The sequence below is a fragment of the Pteronotus mesoamericanus genome, unplaced genomic scaffold (assembly GCF_021234165.1).
Source record: "Pteronotus mesoamericanus isolate MK-2021 breed Mesoamerican mustached bat unplaced genomic scaffold, CSHL_Meso_final scaffold_232, whole genome shotgun sequence".
NCBI lineage: Eukaryota > Metazoa > Chordata > Mammalia > Chiroptera > Mormoopidae > Pteronotus > Pteronotus mesoamericanus.
The window spans coordinates 23,342,389-23,362,916 of NW_026555311.1; the positions used below are offsets into that span (position 1 = coordinate 23,342,389).

Here is a 20,528-nt window from a genome sequence, read left to right on the forward strand (position 1 = left end):
TTGGCCATCTGTATGTCCACTTTGGAAAAAGGTCTGTTCTGGTCCTTTGTCCATTTTTTTAAATCAAATTGTTTGGCTTTTTTTTTTTGGTGTTAAGTTGTATGAGTTCTTTACATAGTTTGCATATTAACTCTTTATCAGATGTATTTGGTGAATATCTTCTCCCATTCAGTAGGTTTTCATTTTGTTTTGTGGATGGGTTTTTTGCTTTGTTTTGTTTTGTTTGTTTGTTTGTTTGTTTGTTTTGCTGTATAAAACTTTTTAGTTTGATGTAGTCCCATTTATTTATTCTGTTGATTCCCTTACCCCAGGAGCTATGAAGTCTGTCCAGGAGGTACCCAGCCATGTAATATGAAAAAGATAGACATTTACTGAAGAAGATACAAGGTACAAGAAACATTGTACATAGGACAATGATGCCTCAGTCTCCTTCAAAGTAGGCATCTTGGGACTTCACACAGTTCTCCCAATTGCCATCAGATGCCCTGTCATATTTTCTGGAATCTCATTGATGGTCTAAAATCTCTTCCCTTTCAAAGATGATTTTAGTCTTGGGAAAAGCCAGAAGTTGCAGGGTGCCAAATCGAAGCTGTACAGGGGCCAATTCACCTGGGTGATTTGATGTTTCACCAAGAAACTCCTCATGAGACGCGATGCATGAGTGAGCACGCTCTTGTGTTGAAGCTGCCCATAGCTGCAGCCTTCTGAATCATCCAAATAGTTCCTGTGGAGGAATGTTCAAGCTCACCACAAAATTTGATGCAGAGTCGTTACTCTACTTGCTCAGTCATTTTGAATGGGATGACCACACAGTACTCATGTTCACTCAATGACATCTACCGCCCCCGCCTCCATTGACTAGTAAAGTGAAGTCGTCATTGTTCATGCATGTGCATTCTAGTCCACTCTTCTTGGCTGTCAGGTTATATCAATGTCGCACAAACCATTCTCATTATATTAACAATGGCAGGACTTTTTCTGGACCGATCTCATATATCCAAAAAAAAATATTACTAAAAGCAATGTCAACGAGTTTGCTGCCTGTTTGCTTCTAGGTGTTTTATACTTTCTGGTCTTACATATAAGGCTTTCATCCATTTTGAGTTTATTCTTGTGTATAGTGTAAGAAGGTGGTCTAGTTTTACTTTTTTGCATGTCTCTGTCCAGCTTTCCCAACACCATTTATTGAAGAAACTGTCTTTACCCTGTTATATGTGCTTGCCTCATGTGTTAGGTCATAGATTAATTCAGCATATAGGTGTCATTTATTTATGGGCTCTCTGTTCTGTCCTGTTCATGTATGTGTCTGGTTTTATGCCGGTACTGGGCTGTTTTGATTACTGTAACATTGTAGTATAGTTTGTTATCAGGTAGTGTGATACTCCAACTTTGTTCTTCTTTCTCAAGATTGCTGTGGCTATTGGGGTCTTTTGTGGTTTCATACAAATTTTAGGGTTATTCTAGTTCTGTGAAAAGTGGCTTTGGTATTTTGATAGGGAGTGCATTGAACGTATGGATTGCTTTGGGTAGTATGGACATTTTAACAATATTTATTCTTATTTCTATCTCCCTCAATTTCTTTCTTACGTGTCTTCTAATTTTCTGAGTATAGGTCTTTCACCTCCTTCATTAAATTTATTCCTAGGTATTTTTTATGCAATTGTAAATGGGGTTGTTTTTTTAATTCCTCTTTCCGATACTTTATTATTGGTGTATAAAGATGCACCAATTGGTGTATAAAGATGATTTTTGAATATTAGTTTTGTATCCTGCTACTTTCCTGATTTTATTTATCAATTCTAATATATATTTGTTGGATAATTAGGGTTCTCTATGTATAGTATCATGTCATCTACAAATGACAGTTTTATTTCTTTTTTTTCACATTGGATGTCTTTTCTTTTATTTTATTTTTTGATTTCTATGGCAAGGACTTCCAGTACTATGCTGAATAAAAGTAGTTAAAGTGGACACCCTTGTCTTGTTCCTGACCCTAATGAATACACTTTTAGCTTTCCATCATTGGGTATGATGTTAACTGTGGGTTTGTCATAAAAGGCCTTTATTAATTTGAGATCTTTTCCCTCTAATAGCACTTTGCTGAGAGTTTTTATCATAAATGGATGCTGGATTTTGTCAAATGTTTTTTCTGCATCTATTGATACAAGATTTTTATCTTTCATTTTGTTTATGTAGTGTATCACATTAATTGACTTGTAAATATTGAATCAACCTTTCATCCCAGAATAAATCCCATTCGATCATGGTGTATGATCTTTTTCATATATTGCTGAATACAGTTTGCTAATATTTTGTTGATAATTTTTGCATCTATGTTCATCAGGGATATTGGCATATAATTTTTTTTTGTAATGTCTTTGTCTGGTTCTGTAATCAGGGTATGCTGCCCTCATAAAATAAGCTTGGGAGCCTTCCCTCCTCAATTTTTTGTAATGGTTTTGTAATAGTTTTAGAGGGATAGGTGTTAATTCTTTTGAATTTTTGGTAAACTTCACCTGTGAAGCCATCTGGTTCAGGTCTTTCATTTGTTGTACATTTTTGACTACTGATTCTATTTAGTTAGTAGTTATCAATCTGTTCAGATTTTCTGTTTCTTCTTGACCCTGTTTTGGAAGTTGTAGTAGTGATTTTCCACCTCTAGCAGTTCAGGCATTAAAAAAAAATTGAGGATCAAAACAAAAGGACTAAATTGACAATTTCAATTAAAATAAGTCCTAGACTTAATTCAACTTCCATTGTTTTAAAAGGTTAGTTTTAGTTATTGGTATTCTATCATAATATGAACATAAATTTCAGGATAACTAATCTACTTTCATAAGTATGATAGAGGAGTTAGTCAGATGATGAAATGATTTTATTAGTAGTATAGCAAAGGAAAGTAGACACTTTCAATAGGACTGTGTGTTCTAAATTCAGAATTATGAGTGATCTAAAAAAATTGTGGGAAAAACTACAGGGGAGGAGGATATCTCTTTGGACCACAAGCCCCCGCTGTTTCTGAACATCATGGACTCTAGCTCTCTGTTCATTCTACTAAAAGCAATGCTCTGGGCATTGTTGTAACTCTTTGCAGTTCTCATAATGTGAAAGAAACTCTATCGAAATGTGTTTCTATTATTGTTTTTCTATTATTCTTGAAGCATATGAAATCTGTGAATTAGCAATCATGTTTCTAAAAAATAACACTTTAATATTCCATAATGAAGAATAAACTATAAGGGAAAGCTGGATAATTAATAGGCATTTAGCAGGCCTTATGGAAAAATGATTTAGTGTTACCTGTAATAATAGTAAGTAGGTAGGTAGGTAGCTAGATGATAGATAAATAGATAGATAGGACGGAGGAGGGAGAGAGGCAGGAAGGGAGGGAGAGAGGAAGGAATGATGGAAGTCAAAAAAGGCTGTTAATATTTTAAGAGGACAATGACTCCTCTTTATAAGGATAAAATGCAGAAATAGTAAGTTGGAATAACTTCTATGGAAGTCAATGCTTTGATCCTTTGAGAATGTGGGCAGCCTTAGGACATGTATTCTCCCCAGAAGTGGGAGCTACGTGACTTGGGTGATGTCATCAGTGACTACTAATCACCACAGTATAAACAAACATCGGCAGGAAATAAATGTGGGTAGGACAAGTTTCTAGAAATATGCCTTCCTTCTAGAAAAGTATCATGCCTTTCAATGTCAGTGGTTTGTTTGTTATTTCTTTTTTTCCTAAGGGAAGAAAGGGGATGGAGCATAGCTGCTGCCTTCTGTCACAGAAACCTTTCATTACAGAGGCAGTGTCTGTCCTTGACAAATGGATTTCCTTGTTGGCAGTTCCTGCAACACTGAGAAGTAAAGGACTCTTCACCCTTGGTGCAGTTATTGGTTGCTTTCCCCAAACTGACAAGCTTGTCTGTGGAACTGCTAAGAAGAAAGTTTCAAGTTACCAGAATTAAGCGAACCCACTGAGGAGCAGGAGCAGCCGCAGGAGGAGGAGGGGGAGGAGGAGGAAGAGGAGGAGGAGCAGCAGGAGCTGCAAAAGCAGAGCCTTTAAGTATTGCAGCAGCTGCTCCTCTGATTGGTTGGATGGTTCAGCTGCTTCCTTGGAACAAAAGGTCAAAGTGGACTGCAGTGTAAATGTAGAGAGGCAGTCAATAAAATAGCATTGCTTGAAGAAGTTTGGAGGCTGAGAGCCGCAGCACACTGGCTAACGGCAGGGCAAGTTGCTTCAGCTGAGAGGTGCACCCTCCCTCCCCAAGCCCGGCTTGGCCACTGTAAGAAGACGATCACTCTACAGACGACCAAACTTGGCACTTGGCGTGGAAGAGACAGTTGTGAGGGTCCTTTGCAAATTTATGTTCAAGAATGGCTTGTGAAATCATGCCTCTGCAAAGGTAGTATTCTTTCCTGTTTGTTTTGTTTTATTCTGTCCTCTATTTTCTGAGTAGTATAAAACCATGTAACTTAGCCAGTACTTGGCATCTTTTAGTAACATGCTGCAAACTATGTGGAGTCCATGGTACGTAATGTTCTTCATTAGAAACAGAAAAATTTTAATATTATACAGCTCCTATTACCGCCACTTATGCCCGATTTCTTATATTTTTCACTTGACTGTTATATTCAGTTTTTTTCCTTGAATAAAAATAAATGTAAGAAAGTATCTTTGAAATTTAAAAAAAAAAGAAACTGAAGAAATATTGAGCAGATTTATAATATAGCTGAATCAGTTTCTTAGCAATGTTGTGAGGCTGTGGAAAGTTCCAAGCTCATTTTAAAGGATGTTAGTAAGCTAAGGGCAAAGATTTTCTATCAGTAAGAACAATATAATACAGGAACATAAATGTTAAGGACAATATTTCCCCCTGAATAATCATAGAAGGGCATGATAGACAAATGACACCTTTTACAAAATTGCTGTATAAGAACATGAGCACAGGCTATGTTTTGTTCGTTAATGATTGTATGAATTATGGAGGGTGGAGTGGAGCAGAGAAAGGTAAATTTAAATGATGGGGTTTGTTAGAAAGAACACAGCTGGTGAATTAATAAGTGAATAATGTATCCAGGAATGTTAAAGCTGGAAGTCACCTGTGTGGTGATGGGGTCTAATCCTTCAGCTGCACAACAGGAAAACAGACGTGGGGGAAGTCTCAGAGTTGCACAAGGTCTCATTTTATATTTTTAAAATGACTTTTGCCCATTGTATTTCAGCTTCATCTGCTTTACATGCAGTGGCATTTGATCCCATATAAATGCTTCCTTTAAGAAAACTAGAGATGGTTTTATTAGTGAAAATTATTTTGAAAATCAAAAAGTAAATACAGTTTATATAATTTTTTTAAAAATCGGACAAAAATGAATTTCTTTTTAAACACCATGCCATAGGTACTTTACTGAATATTCATGTTTTAATGATTACAATAAGGTAAACAAAAATTGTGTTTATTTGCAAAATGGTTTCTGCAGACATATACTGTGAGGTAAACCAGTGTAGCTGTTTTTTGACCGTAATGACAAATGCACTGTAATGGAAATCTGATGAGGTGTACCAAGAAATCCTCTAAAAAATTGACCCAAGGGGGCACAGAGTGGTTTATATAATAGATAGATCTGAAATTTTTCCACATTAGCTCAGTAGAAAGGTCCCACATGCTTGAAGCTTACAAGACATAAAGCTAATGTACACTTTTTGGAGTTGATTTGGTTTCTGACTTTAAAGTTGGGGACTTGTTTTTCTTATAATAATATCAGTTCTTAGGGGCCTTAAGCATGTTCTATTCTGTATAAGAATATTGGCTATTACCAAACTCTGTAATAAACTACTTGATGATAATAGTAACTGTTAAGAAGGAAATAATATACCTTTATCCTGCTAAAATGTTGTTTAGGGAGTTAAGTGGATATAAAGCTAAAATGGAATCAACATAATTTCCTCCAAAATTATTTTGATTATTAGTTCTTATCAATAAACCTGTGTAAGGGGAATAATTTGAATTTGTACTCAAAAATGCTGATCAGCCAATTCACTGCCTGCCTCTGAGTTTAATTTGATTGATTACCCTGCAATCGTCATTTCTGGTCTCTGCCTACCCTTGATTATAAACCTCCTGCAGGCAGGGATCCGGTTTGTGTGGTTCCATTCCGTAAGGATCTCTTGTGAATTTAGGCGCTTATGCAGAAAACGGTCCTGTTCCCGGTTCGGACTCCTGGGCTGAGAGCCTCTGTGACCCTGGTAGCGATGGCTGTTGGCAGCCACCCCCGGCTGTGGCACTGCCTGAGGCAGGGAGGTTGCAGAGCCTGTGGTGTGTCTGCTGTCTGACGGGGGAGGACCTAAAGGGACTAGGACTGAATTGAAAGCGGATGAGTAAAAGAACAGCTTTAAGCACCAGTTAAAGAAATTTATACTCACTATTAGTATTGAGCAGAGAGGCCAGCACTTCTCATACTTCAGACACCTGAGAATCACCTGGGGAACTTATTTTTAAAATGAACTGCATCCCACTGCCCTCCTTCCCTGGACTTACTAAATATGAATCTGCATGTGACAGGGAAATTGTCTACATTTTAACAAGCTTCTTAAAAGCAATTCTGATAAAAATGGTTCACACATTCAGGGAAATACTGATCAAAACTCTAGTTAATTATTTTCGCTGGTCTAAAGCCACTGATAGCAGGTATACATAAAAATCTAACATTATACTATTCAACATCCCCCAATAGCGTACTGAGTATAGTGACCTTATAAGGTGTGAGGCGTTTTCTTTTTTTTCCATAATTGATGCTTTTATTTACTAGATGGTGAGTGTTACTTATTAAAACAAACCATACTGAGAATGTTGTTTAACATTTTTCTATAAGATAAAATACTATTCTGCACTACCAGTGATACTAGGGTAATTAAGACACAGTCTCTGCTTCAAAGAGGTCACATGCTACTCAGGGTGCAGACACATTATCAGACAATTACAATACATGGTGGGCAGGATGATTAGCGTAATAATAGAGATGTGCCTACACAAATAACATTGCCCTGTGTTTTATTTACCCTCATATCAGCTTATGATCTTTTTAGAGGGCATGTTTATGCCCTCATGTCTCATTAACTTACCATTTCCATGAGTGACTTTTTAGCAGCTCTTCACATATTGTGAAAGTATGTAGATGATAAAGTTGTTACTGCTTATCTGTAACTAAGATGAGAATAACTGATGAAGTTCAAAGCTAAGAATGAAATAAAATACTTCAGTTCCCTTTAATGTATTTTGCTCTCTATTACTTAATGTAATTTTCACGTTTTCCAGGATGGAGTTGACTATTTAGAAACTCCTGATCTTTAGAAAAAACTGCGGAGGCTGAATGTTTCAAATGTGACTCTGTAGAGTGAAGAACTCATTTCTTACACTTTATTTCAAATGACTTAAATTAAAGATGGGATCTTATTACATATCTATGGAAATGGTTAAATGATCCCAATTATTTTTATATACTATGATAGTTATGTGTATTTCTTACACTTAATTTTAAAACTCAACACAATATGTAACATTGTATAGATATTCTTACCATCTGAAAAAGCTCCTCAAAAGAAATAAAATAGTACAGAAATAAGTGGAGAAGCTATATTAATAATGGAAATAAAAGTTTTATTTTTTCAGGTGACTAAATATACCTTCTGTCACAAATGAGATGGAATGTTTTATCACATTTTATGCTTTCCTTATACCTCAGGCTCTTTGCATGATTCATATTCCATTGATTTTTTTCCTTATATATTGTGTGCATCTGTAGGTAAAGATCTTTATTTTATATATAGCCTCTTAGTCTTTGTCTGACAAAACACTCAACTGTCACAGCAGTATTTTGATTTGCTCAATTAATTTTCCAAAACCTGTTAACTCAATCTATATCCAAAAAGTATAATGATGGAGAATGAAGTTAGTATCACTGGTGATTAATTTAGATCCCTTTGGTTTTATTGTATTATCATCTACTTTCACATGTTAGCATCTTGTTCTTTCCTTGGCTTATTTACCAAAGTGGAAAACCGAAACTAATAATGTCTATGTAATTCTCATTTTTATGGCTTCATCAAGAAAGTTATGATATTTAATATATGTCAATGAATATTTATTTTGCGATGGTTTAATACATCATATATTTCATATTGCGTTGGCTCTTTCAAGAAGACTTATAGTAACAGGATAAATTAGCACATATTATTGATCCAGCATGGGAAAATTCCAGTAAAATTTCTTATAGCAGAATTCATCTGATCTTTCTCAGTCTTTAGAGCACCCTTTTGTGAACAAGGTAAATATTGATAACATGGGGATGACATGGGAATTAACTAGGGACTAACCCAGTCTTAATGCTCCTGCTTATGTGGGTCCTGTATGGTGTTAGAGAGCCCTCTACTGCTTGTGGTGGGGATGCCTTCAGTTAATTTAGCCATAAACTCAAAGTATTCCTGACTTGTTGCCATCTTGATAACACTCCTTGCGCTCCCCACTCCCCCTCCACAAACACACTCTAAGAGGGAGTTAAAAGCTGCTTCCCTTCACATGTGGGTTAGCCCTTATGCGGTTGTGTAACTTAGACTTTATCACCTATATGGTCAACATTTGGTAATTATAAGAATTCACTGAGAACAAACAAGATCTCTCTGAATTCTACTCTCATATGATGGTTACAGTATTTCTGGAGTCTATATATTTGCTTATCACTCTAAATAAGAAAATAACATGAACTAAGGTGAGGCTATTTTTCAATTTATATGGAGATGACCCTGACTAAACCATTGGAAAAGCAGAGGTGTTAGGTGCTCAGCACAGAACAGTGGGGAAAGTAGTGGAAAGGTCGTAAACTTGCTGTCAAAACCGCTCCCCAGACACTGCCCACCCATACGAAGTTGGACAGTTCATCTTCCTCATCAATAGAATGGGATGATAAAACCTGAAATAGTTACTTAGGGGAAAACTTTGTAATTAAAGAGAAACATAGTTCTTTGTAACAGATCAAACTACTCACATGTAAAGAGTAGAATGTTGCTTTTCTTTCACACTTGCAGGACCTTTCAATTCCTTGAATACAATAGCACTTAACACAGTTAAAATGAGGCTCTGACATTGCTTTCTATTTTATTGGATGAATGTTGGCAAGTGACCTAAAGAATGGTTTGTGGGAAGTGCCGTTGAAAGGACCTTGGAATTAAATTTCCTGAAACTCTCCAAACCTTTTAGCTTATTTTCTTCTATGATCCTTATATATTAATATGATGATCAGAATGAATTGCCAAACTAATCATTTGTACTGTATAAAACCTTTTTAAAGCACTATTTATTCTTCCCTTAAGAACTGGAAATAACATTTTGGTAACAGCTTTATCGAGATAGAATTCACATACTATGCAGTTTGACTGAAGTGTACAAGTCGATGACTTTTAGTATATTCACCAGGTTGTACACCCATCAATACAATCAATTTTGGAATATTTTTGTCACCCAAAGAGAAACCCTGTGCTCTGTAGTTATCAGCCTCTACTGAGGACTGAGTGGTTGCATGCCCCTAGAATGCATACCTTGGAGCTCTAATCCCCAGTGTGATGACCTTTGGAGAAGAGACCTTTGGGAGGTGATTAGATTTGAATGAGTTCCTGGAGTGTAGCTCCCATGATAGGACTGGTGTCCTGATAAGGAGAGGAAGGGACCAGGGTGTGCTTCCCCCGCCCCACCCTCCCACCCTGCTTGCGTGGAGACACAGCAGCGTAAAGACAGCTGTCTGCAAGCGGGAGGCAGCCCTCACCAGATCCCGGCCATGCTGGTACCCTGATCTCAGACTTCCAGTCTTTAAAACTGTGAGAAATAAATGTTTCTGTTGTAAAACCACCCAATCTGTGCTATCTTGTTACAGCAGCCCAAACCAACTAAACAACCCGCGATCCCCCATCCCAACTCTGGGCAACCACCGACCTATTTTCTGTCTCTATTGATTTGCTTCTCTGGACTCTACATTATAGCCCTTGCACAGATCAACATGAAGCCAGATGTGGAAACTGATTTTAGTTCTCAAATAAGACAGACATGTTAATGGGAAATAGTGGGGACAGAGGTGATGAAAACAAAGTAGTAGGAATCCCTAGAAGTTGATTTTTTTTTTTAATTAAAGTATCTAAGTAAAGAAATAAAAATACTGGGCAGGCAGAGGGGAGAGACACAGGGTCTGTTTTATAAAAACTTTAAAGTTTGGGATCAGGAAAACATGGTATCTTCTCATCAAATATAAGAATAAAAATCAGAAAATTGGAAATTAATAGAAATTAAAACAAACTGAACTGCTTCACCCAGATCATATGGAATTGTACTAAAATGCTAGAAAAAGTAGGGGTTTGGAAAAGTATAAGATTATAGATACATCAGTATTTTGCTGTCAGCAAAATGATTATGGAAAGAAATACTTCACTGTCCAGGTTAAATAGCCCCTGACACTAAAATTAAGAATTGAAAGCCAAGTCAGAATAGACCATTGCTTTGCTGTGTGGTGACTCCCCTTCATTTTCAAACGCTTCACTTTGCAACAACTCTAGCACCTGCCTGCTCCTTCCATCCTCTCCTCCCTCCTCTCCCTTCCTTCCCTACCCTTCTCCTCAGCTCCTGCTGCTTCCTGGCTTATAGCTGGTCATGCATTGTCTCAAGCCTTCACATCTTCCCTTCCTTGAAGAGTTCTTCTCCTTTCCATTATCCTTCTCCTAAAAATGCCCATGTGACCTTCAAAATTGACTCCCAGTATCACTCATATCACCTAACCTGCCAGACTTCGTATTTAAGGTCTAGAGCTCGCTACTCTGCCTGGCTTTGTGGCCTTCAGCCAGTTATTAACCTTTCTAAGACCCGTTTTTCTTATCTGAAAAATCTGGTTAGTAATACTTCCCTCCAGGGGTGTCTTTGAAGATTGTATGGGAAAATGTGTATGAAGCTCTTGGCCCAAAGCCTGGCTTAGTATGGTGAGTCCTCAGTCCATGGTATCCCTTTTTTATAATATCACCCCTTTTTTAAGTTATTGATTATTATCAAATTTCAAGTTGCTGTTTCTTCCTGACCTATAAATTCTGTGAGGGCTGGGACCATATCTTGGTAGCCTGTGTATCTCCAGCACCTATCAGAGGCTCTCATAAGTAGCAGACCCTCAGAAAATGCCAACTAAGCACTGGACTGTGGTTATGGACAGACGCGAAGCTGGCGTGTAGGTAGGTATCAAGCCTTCATACAGTTGCCAGTGGCTCACCGTCCTGAAACCCATGAAGAACCATGATGATGTAGAAACAAGTCCTCGACTCATTTTTCTGTGCAGAGGCCTCCCTGGCAGTGGGACGGTTCATTAGGGGGGGGGGGGGGGGTGACAGGAAAATTTACGTTGCTTTCTGTGCAAGTTGTCTCCCTCAAGAAATGCCCGTTCCGAGTTAACAGTTTGGGAAATTATATCATTTAATAATGGTTTGCTACATTAGAAAACCATTAAAAATATTACAATTTAAGGTAATTATTAAAAGGAATTAATAAAAATGATTTGCTATTGCCCTCTTCCTTCTGCAGGTATCCCCAATTCTTTCCATTTTTGTTTCAGCAACTAAAGATTAGCAACTATTTTTGACTTATTAACTAATGTTCTAAAAATATTTCCTCATCAACTGATATCAATGCCCTCTAAAAGGAAGTTGTATTGTACATTCCAAATCACTGCCTCTCTATGGCAGTCTTTATATTTCAATAATAATGATAAACATCACTTTTCTGAGCACGCATCTCAAAGACAAACAAAAGATTTCTGCTACCTTAATAATAGTTTTGTGACTAAACCAAAAATTTCTTTGAGCCCCAAACTGCCTTTGGGTTTTCAGTGAAGTGAAATAATTTTCTTTTCCTGCTCTCAAACCAGAACAAACAGATACAGTTTGTGGCAAGGACATGTCCAAGCATTACCTCCCCTGAACATATCCTTGACTGCACACTACAATAAGTGCATCATTTGCATTGCTGGCATAGTGGCAGAACTCACACCTCTAATTGTGCACTCGAAGAAAGGTAAAAAAAATTTTTTAAGTGAAAGTAGGAGAAAACCCATGGCACAGTTGAAATGTCATTGTTTTGATTAGAAGGGAACAAGGTAACTTAAAATAATCAACATACAGATATCTGAGAATGCTTCTAATGGAAAAAATAATTTTACAAGTTATAAAGTATATGTTTTCAAAATATTTAATCAAATAGTAGCGTTAGCACTCAGCAAAGTCTTGATGATGCAGATTTAATTCAATAGCTATTTATTGAGCACTGGGCATGTTCTCGGTACCTTGCTAGGTGCTAGTGATACAAAGGTAAAGACAAATCCGGGAGGTAAGAGTAGAGAGAAGCACTTATCAGGGAGAGAGACATGGAGGAAGCAGTTAAGATCGAGGGAACAGCATGTACAAATGGGGAGAAATATGAAAGTGTACTGAAAGGTCTAGAGAGGTATGTTGGACTTAAATTGGGAGGCACCTTATATGCCAGGTTTAGACATACAGATTCTACCCCAAAGATAGTGTGGAAGCAGGACAGGCTTTTAAGTTTGGAGGATAAATCTGGTGAGAGTGTTAAAGATAAACTGGTGTGGGTAGCAGGGAAAGAGAGAATGCTAACAAGAGGGAAGTAGGGAGGGGGTAATAGGGAAAAGAAGAGGAAGGGTCACATCGAGAAACATGTATAAAGGACCTATGGACAAAGCCAAAGTGGGGAAGAATTGAGGGTGGGAGGTGGGGGTGGGTGGGGCAGGGGAAAGCGGTGGCGGGAAAATGGAGACAAATGTATTTGAACAATAAAAAAAATTTAAAAAACAAACAAATAAATAAATAAAATCTTTAAAAAATCAAAAAGAGAGAAAGTGCTGCCCTGTGAAAGATGAAGGCAGTAGAAATGGGAAAAGGGAAGAGCTGATTTAAGTGACTTGTCTTTTTTGAGAGAGAATAAATATAATTTGGTGGTTTACCAGATGTGGGAGCAGGAGATAAACTTCTTTAAGGAGAGCAGTTGGTTTATTAACATGATTTAACAGGAATGAAGATTCTGTTCTGTGACTCTAAACATGTCTCCAGCCAGGATCCCCTGTGGAGTGTGACCCCTGGTAACCCCACTGGCAGCCTCTTGGCTGGGTCATTCAATCAGGAGGTATTTATGGTTCACTTTTGACCTGCTAACTGTGTGGAAAGACACAAAAGAAGAAGACAAAGTACCCCAGCCCCTCCCTGCTAAAAACTCCTCTTTATTTTAACTGGATTGCTTCTCTAAAAACCCTATCGCCAAATAAGGTCACTTTCTGTTCTACCAGGGGTTAAGGCTTCAGCATATCTTTTTGAAGAGACATGATTCAACCCATAAGGATATATTTCAAATTTCCGCTAGGCATTCAAGGAAATGGTAAGGGAAAAAAACAGAGAGTGGTAGAAATACTGGTCTATCTTATCGAGGGAAAAAGTACTTACTACATTTTCAGAAATCTTGTTTTGTCTCTGAAATAATGCCACTTAGTAGTGGCTAAAAATGCATGTTCTGTGAATATGAACAGCTTCAGCTCTTTACATTTATCCTTTAGTCAGGAAAATCCATTGCCTCTTGAACTTTGATAGTTTGTTTTTATTTCTACTGGCTATCTGTTGCATTTTTAATTACAATATACAAATAATGAAATGGTAAACAAAGCTGCTTGGGTTTACAATAAGAAAGTATATAAACATCTACAAAATATCCCCCCAAATTACAGTAGCAAATGCTTAGCTGCAAATCAATCTGAAAACTTTTACAGTTGTTTTCCAAAAAGAACAGGGAGATTGTTTTTCCATGTTGCCAAGAGGGACCAAACCAAAAATCTGAGCAGCAGAACACCGGCTGCTATCACTCCCCAGCTGGAGTGGGGCATGGCCTTGCCTGAGACTCTGAATAAATCCAAAATGGTCCAGAATGCGTGGCTCTTGTGTTTTGCAGAAAGAGGAAGGAAAGAAAATGTGCTAACTTTACTTACCCAATCATTCTCTAAGAAAATTCTTTGTAGCACATTCTGGTGCAACATGAGGAAAAAACCTGAATTCCATAAAAATGTTTATTTAGTACTTTTAATTTTATCCTTTCACTTGTCCTTCACTTCCTCTTTCCCTTTTGCTGTTTTTGTTTTTAAGCCCTCATAGAGGGTTTTCCTAGCTTTTCCAATGAATGGGACCTAATCCTTAGCATTTACTTATTTTTCCATCATCAAGAAACACAAATATTTCTTCTAACTCAAATCACTTGAAAATATATTTGAAGTGTATAACTAAATATGCAGATTACATTAATTATTTTGGTAGCCACCTGTGGGAGGGATGCTGGACTCTGGATCTGAGGATCCCTGTCCGGGCGGCCAGCTGAGGTGGGAGCATGGGCTCTGAATCCCGCAGAGCCCGTCCTGGGGTTGTCACCAGTCGGGGGAAAGAATAAATCATTTCAGACACTTCTCTGTCTGCCAGGAGAGGGGATGGCTCTTCCCTCTAGTGGAGAAGGCAGCAAGCCCCTTTGTCCAAAGACTTTCATTGAAAGGGTTATCAGTGGGGCTAAATAATAGGAATGTACGGGTGATCTCATTACATCAGTATGTTAATGTTCACGGAGGATAGATGATGTTGAGGAAAACAAATGGTAGGAACACACTGATTTACATGGGTCTAAGAGGAGACGAGTAAACATGAGAGTGTAAACATAAGAATGCCAAAGGGTTTAGGGTCAGGGTCTATGAATAATGTAAATTTCCTTCCCAGCATGAGCTGGTTATCATAGCTTTTGAGGGAAAAACAAAGCATGCTTTGAAGAATTTACTTCTAGGCCTTATTTCCTCCATGATCCACCAGATCCAGTTTTAGGGCTGTCTCCAGTATTATTTCAAACCTGAGCCAGGCAAGGGGAGGGCAAGACAGCCAGGAAATAAGGAGAATTCTTTCAGATAGAATGAGGACCCCAGCCGTATCAAAGCAGAGGGGTGAGGGTCTTTCACCCTCTCTCCATGTCCCCCAAGTTTTTTCCTTGATGCCCACTGCAGCTCTGCCTGTCTTCGGTTGCCCCTTCCATCGAGGTGTCTTGCCCATCAATGACTAACCAGCTATCCTCCAGGGCCAAGCAGGGTGATGTGAGGGAGGCAGGGGCAGGGAGACAGGTTATGTTCCTCAGTGGCCTGTTTTACCAACGCCTCCTTGCTCAGCTCCAGCCTTGGGACCCTCCTGCCTGTCAGCGGGGCTGCAGTTTCTGAAACCAGACAGGGCGTTTCCCAGCAGCCAGCCACATTAACCAATTAGAAAGTGAACTAATTGAAATGTTTCAAAAGGGAATTGAACGGAATGGTGGTTTGATCCAGTAATTGAAAGTCCAATCTGAATGCCTCACTCTGGGAATTCTCCCAATGATATTTGATTTTTCTTAGACATACAAAACACCATGATTTTCATTATTTCAATTAGCTGCCATAATTGATTGGCATTGCATTCAGTGGTTTCAGTTTAGGAATTACTGCAGCTCATGAAGATTCTAAATCTGCATTTACCAATGTTGCACCATAGGACCCTGCTAAAACCCTAATATCTGTGTTATTTTCACTCTCATTTGTAGCTTCTGAGACTTGTACTATTACTTTGGTTTATTCGATAAATGTTTTTCCCAAAGGCAGTATCAAGAGAATATAACACCACATGTATGAGGACGTTAAGCACCAGATTGCCTGACATACATGAGCTAATTGCCCAAATCTCTCAATATATGTTTGTTTGTTTGTTTGTTTGTTTGTTTTAAAGCAAGTTAATTAGCTGCTTAAGCTTGGCCATTATTCAGAGTCAGCAAACATAAATAATTAAAACATGAAGTTTATACTAGGAACTGAAGAGGAAATTGAATGAACTCCAAGGTATTACAGTTTGTCATTTGCTTAATTTCATGACACATACTCTTTCATTCACATTACATGTGTTTATTTTTAAAAATTAAAAGTGCATCAGAATTAATTCTCAATTTAAAATTTAGGCAAAAAATGACATTTAATATCATTGGATATGCCTGAGAGAGTGACACAAAACCCAAAATAGGCCTAAATAACCTCTATAAATAGACGTGTAGGGGCGTGTAATAATAGTACCATACCCATTTTGCTCAGATATAGAAATGGTAACCTTTTCAAATGTTTTGCATTCTGATGTGTAAGTTTTGTGGGAAAGTTTATTCTCTCAATTCTATTTGGTAGAATTGTCCTTGGCCATTTTTCCTTAAAATTGCTTTAACCTCAGTGTTTTAAATTGATTTTTAGAATTAATTGATTTAATCCATTTGAAATCAATGTTTTATTTGTTTCAGAAAGTATAGCTTTATCAAGATTACATTACTAAACTCTACACATGGGTACTTTTATGAAAGAGGAAAGAAAAATACGCTAATTAACTATCAAAGTTGATTATTTATCCTCATTTTCTTTTCAAATTATATTCTTGGTTACTGGGCATGGACTGCTGTTCTGTTGACTGCTGCTGATTGAGGGAGAGAAGGTGTAAAGAAAGAAAGGATTGATTTTTATTGTCTCTGCTACAAAAAGGTTTAGCAGACATATTTTTTAAAAAATAGCATTAGCCACACACATGAACAGCTGTGTTCATATCCCTGCATCATGTAAATCATTGCCCAGAAGCACTACTAAATTCTAAGAAAACCAACCACATTTATAATGTAATGTTCACTAAAGTACCCTTGTTAATTTTCATTATAATTTGTTACATGTTTTGAGTTAAGGATCTGTTCTAAACAAAACAGTATTAGTAAGGTGCCAGTTAAATAACACATGGAGGCAATTTTTCTAAAATAAAATCATAACATTTTTAGTTGCAGACTTTTTGTGGAATGTTGGTCATAAATAGTACTTATTGACACTGAATCTTGATTAGGAAACAAACTTAATTCTAATACTTTGATATTTGTTTTAAGTACTTTCACAGAATAGTTTGAAGTTAAATGTGTAAGCCCCTTGTATCAGTTTGGCTTAAAGTTATCACTTCCTATAATAGAACTGCTCCAAATGGTTTCTTCCCAAGACACCTGGACATGTCTCAGGTGTTGTTGCTTCTATCTTTTCAGCTCTGCAACCTAACTCCATTAAGGTTTGCCTCAGCTCATCCTCATTAGAGTTGATAATGAAGCTGATTCACCACTTACCCTTCACTTGGGAAGAATTGGCACAATCAGTTACAAACATTAAAATCTTTGGCATCATAAACATTAGGACAGCTAAGAGATATTGGAATTGGAAACCAATTCATGAGAATGAATTAGTGCCATCTTCCAATTAAAATGTTAAGATTGCCTGGCTGCTGTGGCTTAGGCCTGTGAACCTAAGGCCACTGTTTCGATTCCCAGTGAGGGCACAGGCCCAGGTTGCAGGCCCGGTCCCCAGTGTGGGCAGAGGCAACCACACATTGATGTTTCTGTCCCTCTCTTTCTCCCTCCCTTTCCCTCTCTAAAAAAAAAATAAATAAAATATTTTTTAAATTAAAAATAAAGTAAGATAAAATGTTAAGACCTTTGCAGCTTCCATTACGGGGGGGGGGGGGGGCGGTGTGTGTGTGTGTGTGTGTGTGTGTGTGTGTGTGTGTGTGTGTTTTACACAATAACTTTGTAATCAGATTTTGGTGTGTGTGTGTGTGTGTGTGTGTTTTACACAATAACTTTGTAATCAGATTTTGGTGATTGCCTGTGTAACATTACCAATTGAAGCAAACTTTTCCCTTTACATTAATGAAGCTTAAGGAAATTTTAAAATAAGATGGGGGGAGAGGGAAGAATGAACAGAAGTTAACTAGTTGCTTTCCCAAAAGTGATGCAGACCACAAATGGTGTGTAAGGTTAACAATGGGGGTACAAGAAGAAAATATTAGAGCTTCTAGTTAATTTTATCTTTTACTTTACATTTCTACTTTTATTTTTTTTAATGGTGTGCATAATTAATATAGATAGATACTTAGTCATATACTAAGTCACATATTGAGGGATGTGGCTGCTTAAAACCTAATTTTAGTGCTTGCTTTGGCAGCACATGTACTAAAATTGCAACAACACAGATTGACATGGTCCCTGTGCGTGGATGACAGACAAATTCATGAAATATTTTTTTAAAACCCTCATTTTATATGAGCACATAGTCAAAAAAGTTCAAAGACCACTCCAGTAGTCACTGAAGGGGAGAGAGACTCATCTTTTGTTTTGAGGTCATTTATCAGAAGAAGAAAAACATGTTAAAGAAGAAAACTATTTTATTGTGGAATATATTTTACATTTTTAATGAAATATTTTTATATTAAGCTTCACATTGCTTCCATATTGTTTAAAGAATGTAAACTACTTTTAGATTTCATTTATGTTCTTTCATATTATCTATACCCGTTAATACTCCTGAGTGCTGTTTACTGCTGAGCTTCACATTCTTAGGGTGTCATTTTCAAAGTGGCTCACACCTTCACAGGAAAATGTTGAGGGCTGTTTCTTATTTTCATCATCATGTTAATGAGCTATAATTAGCTTTATTGAAATAACTAAGTATGAAATAATTTAAAAGTTTATGTGTAATGTAGGAGTACTTGAATTGGAATTGTAGAATAAGGTAGTAAAAAGCTGCATCTTGAAAGTTACCATGTGAATTATTTTTGCCTTAAGCTAATTTAGAAAGAAACCTCCTTGATAGTCTCCCATGAAGAAGTAATTGACTTTGGTTAGGTCCAAGGTAGGTGTGCATTACTAAATCTTCCTTCATCCTGAGTTTAGCTCTAATGAACCAAAACAAAATTTGTGACAGGTAGGACAGAATTTTAGTGAAATTGATGTGTTATAATATTAACAGAAATTCTATTAATTCAAAATTTGTTTTTCTTTTAGTTCGCAGGAAGATGAAAGACCGCTGTCACCTTTCTATCTGAGGTATTTATTTGTCTTTGGTTGGTCTGTTATAGGGAGTGGAGGATGGTTAAGGCTTCTTTGGGTTTATTTGCCCATTTTAATTTTTTTCAATAAAATATTCTACACCATGGCCAGACTAAGCTTATTGGAACCCCTCACCATGCTGTTCATTCTCTGGTTTTCCTCTCTTTGGTTTAACAAATCTTAAAAAAGTCTTAATATCATTGAAAACACTAAAATTGAAAGAACATATATGCATATATGCATAGTCCATGGACACAGACAACAATGTGGTGAAGGCCAGGGAAGGACTGGGTGGTGGAGGTCAAAGGGGGGAAATGGGGAACATCTGTAATAGTGTCAAGGATAAAAAATAAATAAAATAAGATGCTTTGTTTTAAATTCAGAAATGTTAAGCTAGCCATTTGAATTTCAAGACTGACTGATAATTAGGCTGTAACCCGAATTTTAAAAATCTCTTTTCAGTGTGTACACACACACTCACACATGCAGGTCGGGGAGGGGTATGAATACAAGGCTTACTTACTGAAGAAGCCTTAGCTAATGTTAAAACATTTCCTATATAGTAGTGGCATGAGAAACTAAATATTCATCGAGTTTGTGGAGTTAGGATTATTTTCTAAAGCTTATAATGCTAAAATAGTAACTATTAAAGCAGGTAAGTTTACAGAATATTAAAGTGGGTCACGTCTCTCTAGACTAAAACATTTGCTATATTGATGTGATTTTTAGTGAACAGTTCAACTTAGGGATAACCTAGAACAAAATTTTTCTTACTCTCGCTACCTACCTACCTCAGTGGCTTAGAAAATATAATGATCATATAAATTAAAGTTAAAATTGCTCAAGTTTTTAAAAAATCCTTTCTCAATCTTGAAATCAATTTAAAAAAAATAAGTGTCAGGATATATGATACACACTTTGTGTATTTATTTTTGAATCTGATTCGTTCAATCATTATATTCAGACGTTAATTCAACCACCAATAGTTCAGAAATGTGTCATAGGACTTCAGGCTCAGCCAAGTAAGTACTTTTCAGTAGTTTTCTGGCCTTCGGTGAATTGAAGCATATTATATAATCACTTTGTGGCAAGAGAGAAAACATTTAAGGTTTCAGTCAATGCAGTATGGTGGTCCATTTGATTCATCCTGGTTTCCTGCCAACCAAATCAGCATATTCTGGTACGTAGGGTATCTCAGCTGTGCAATTACTATAAACACATGAGATGTTGTTGCTGAGCACATGGTGACTCTGGCATTCATTATGTAAATGCACATGACAGTATCAAACAAGTGATTATCACATAGTAATGGAAACTGAGTTTTATATAGTAGAGAAGATTACAACTCAAGGTCTTGCCAACTAATGAAAACTATTGGTTCTCTGAATGTCTTATTTTTATTACTCTGAATAACATCAATCTATGTTTTATTTGGTGTTAAAATTTTATTTTTTTAACCACTACTGTAAAAAACAAATGGGAAAAAAAATGGGTTTATAAGTCATAAATCTTCAAGGA

The 20,528-nt window shown here is 36.9% G+C and overlaps 1 protein-coding gene and 1 pseudogene across 2 annotated transcripts in view; both read left to right on the forward strand.

Moving 5' to 3' along the window:
* FAM13A (family with sequence similarity 13 member A) overlaps positions 1–20,528 on the forward strand; it is a 266,776-nt gene that overhangs the window by 169,108 nt on the left and 77,140 nt on the right. Inside the window, exons 1-2 of one of the 2 annotated variants that reach the window (XM_054591744.1) lie at positions 4,044–4,400; positions 18,966–19,007. In XM_054591744.1, coding sequence (XP_054447719.1) covers positions 4,372–4,400; positions 18,966–19,007 — 71 coding nt within the window. In that variant the 5' untranslated portion in view covers positions 4,044–4,371. Of the gene's footprint in view, positions 1–4,043; positions 4,401–18,965; positions 19,008–20,528 lie in introns of those variants that run through there. The other variant, XM_054591743.1, reaches the window with a different exon arrangement.
* LOC129085461 (uncharacterized) lies at positions 18,111–18,207 on the forward strand (annotated as a pseudogene).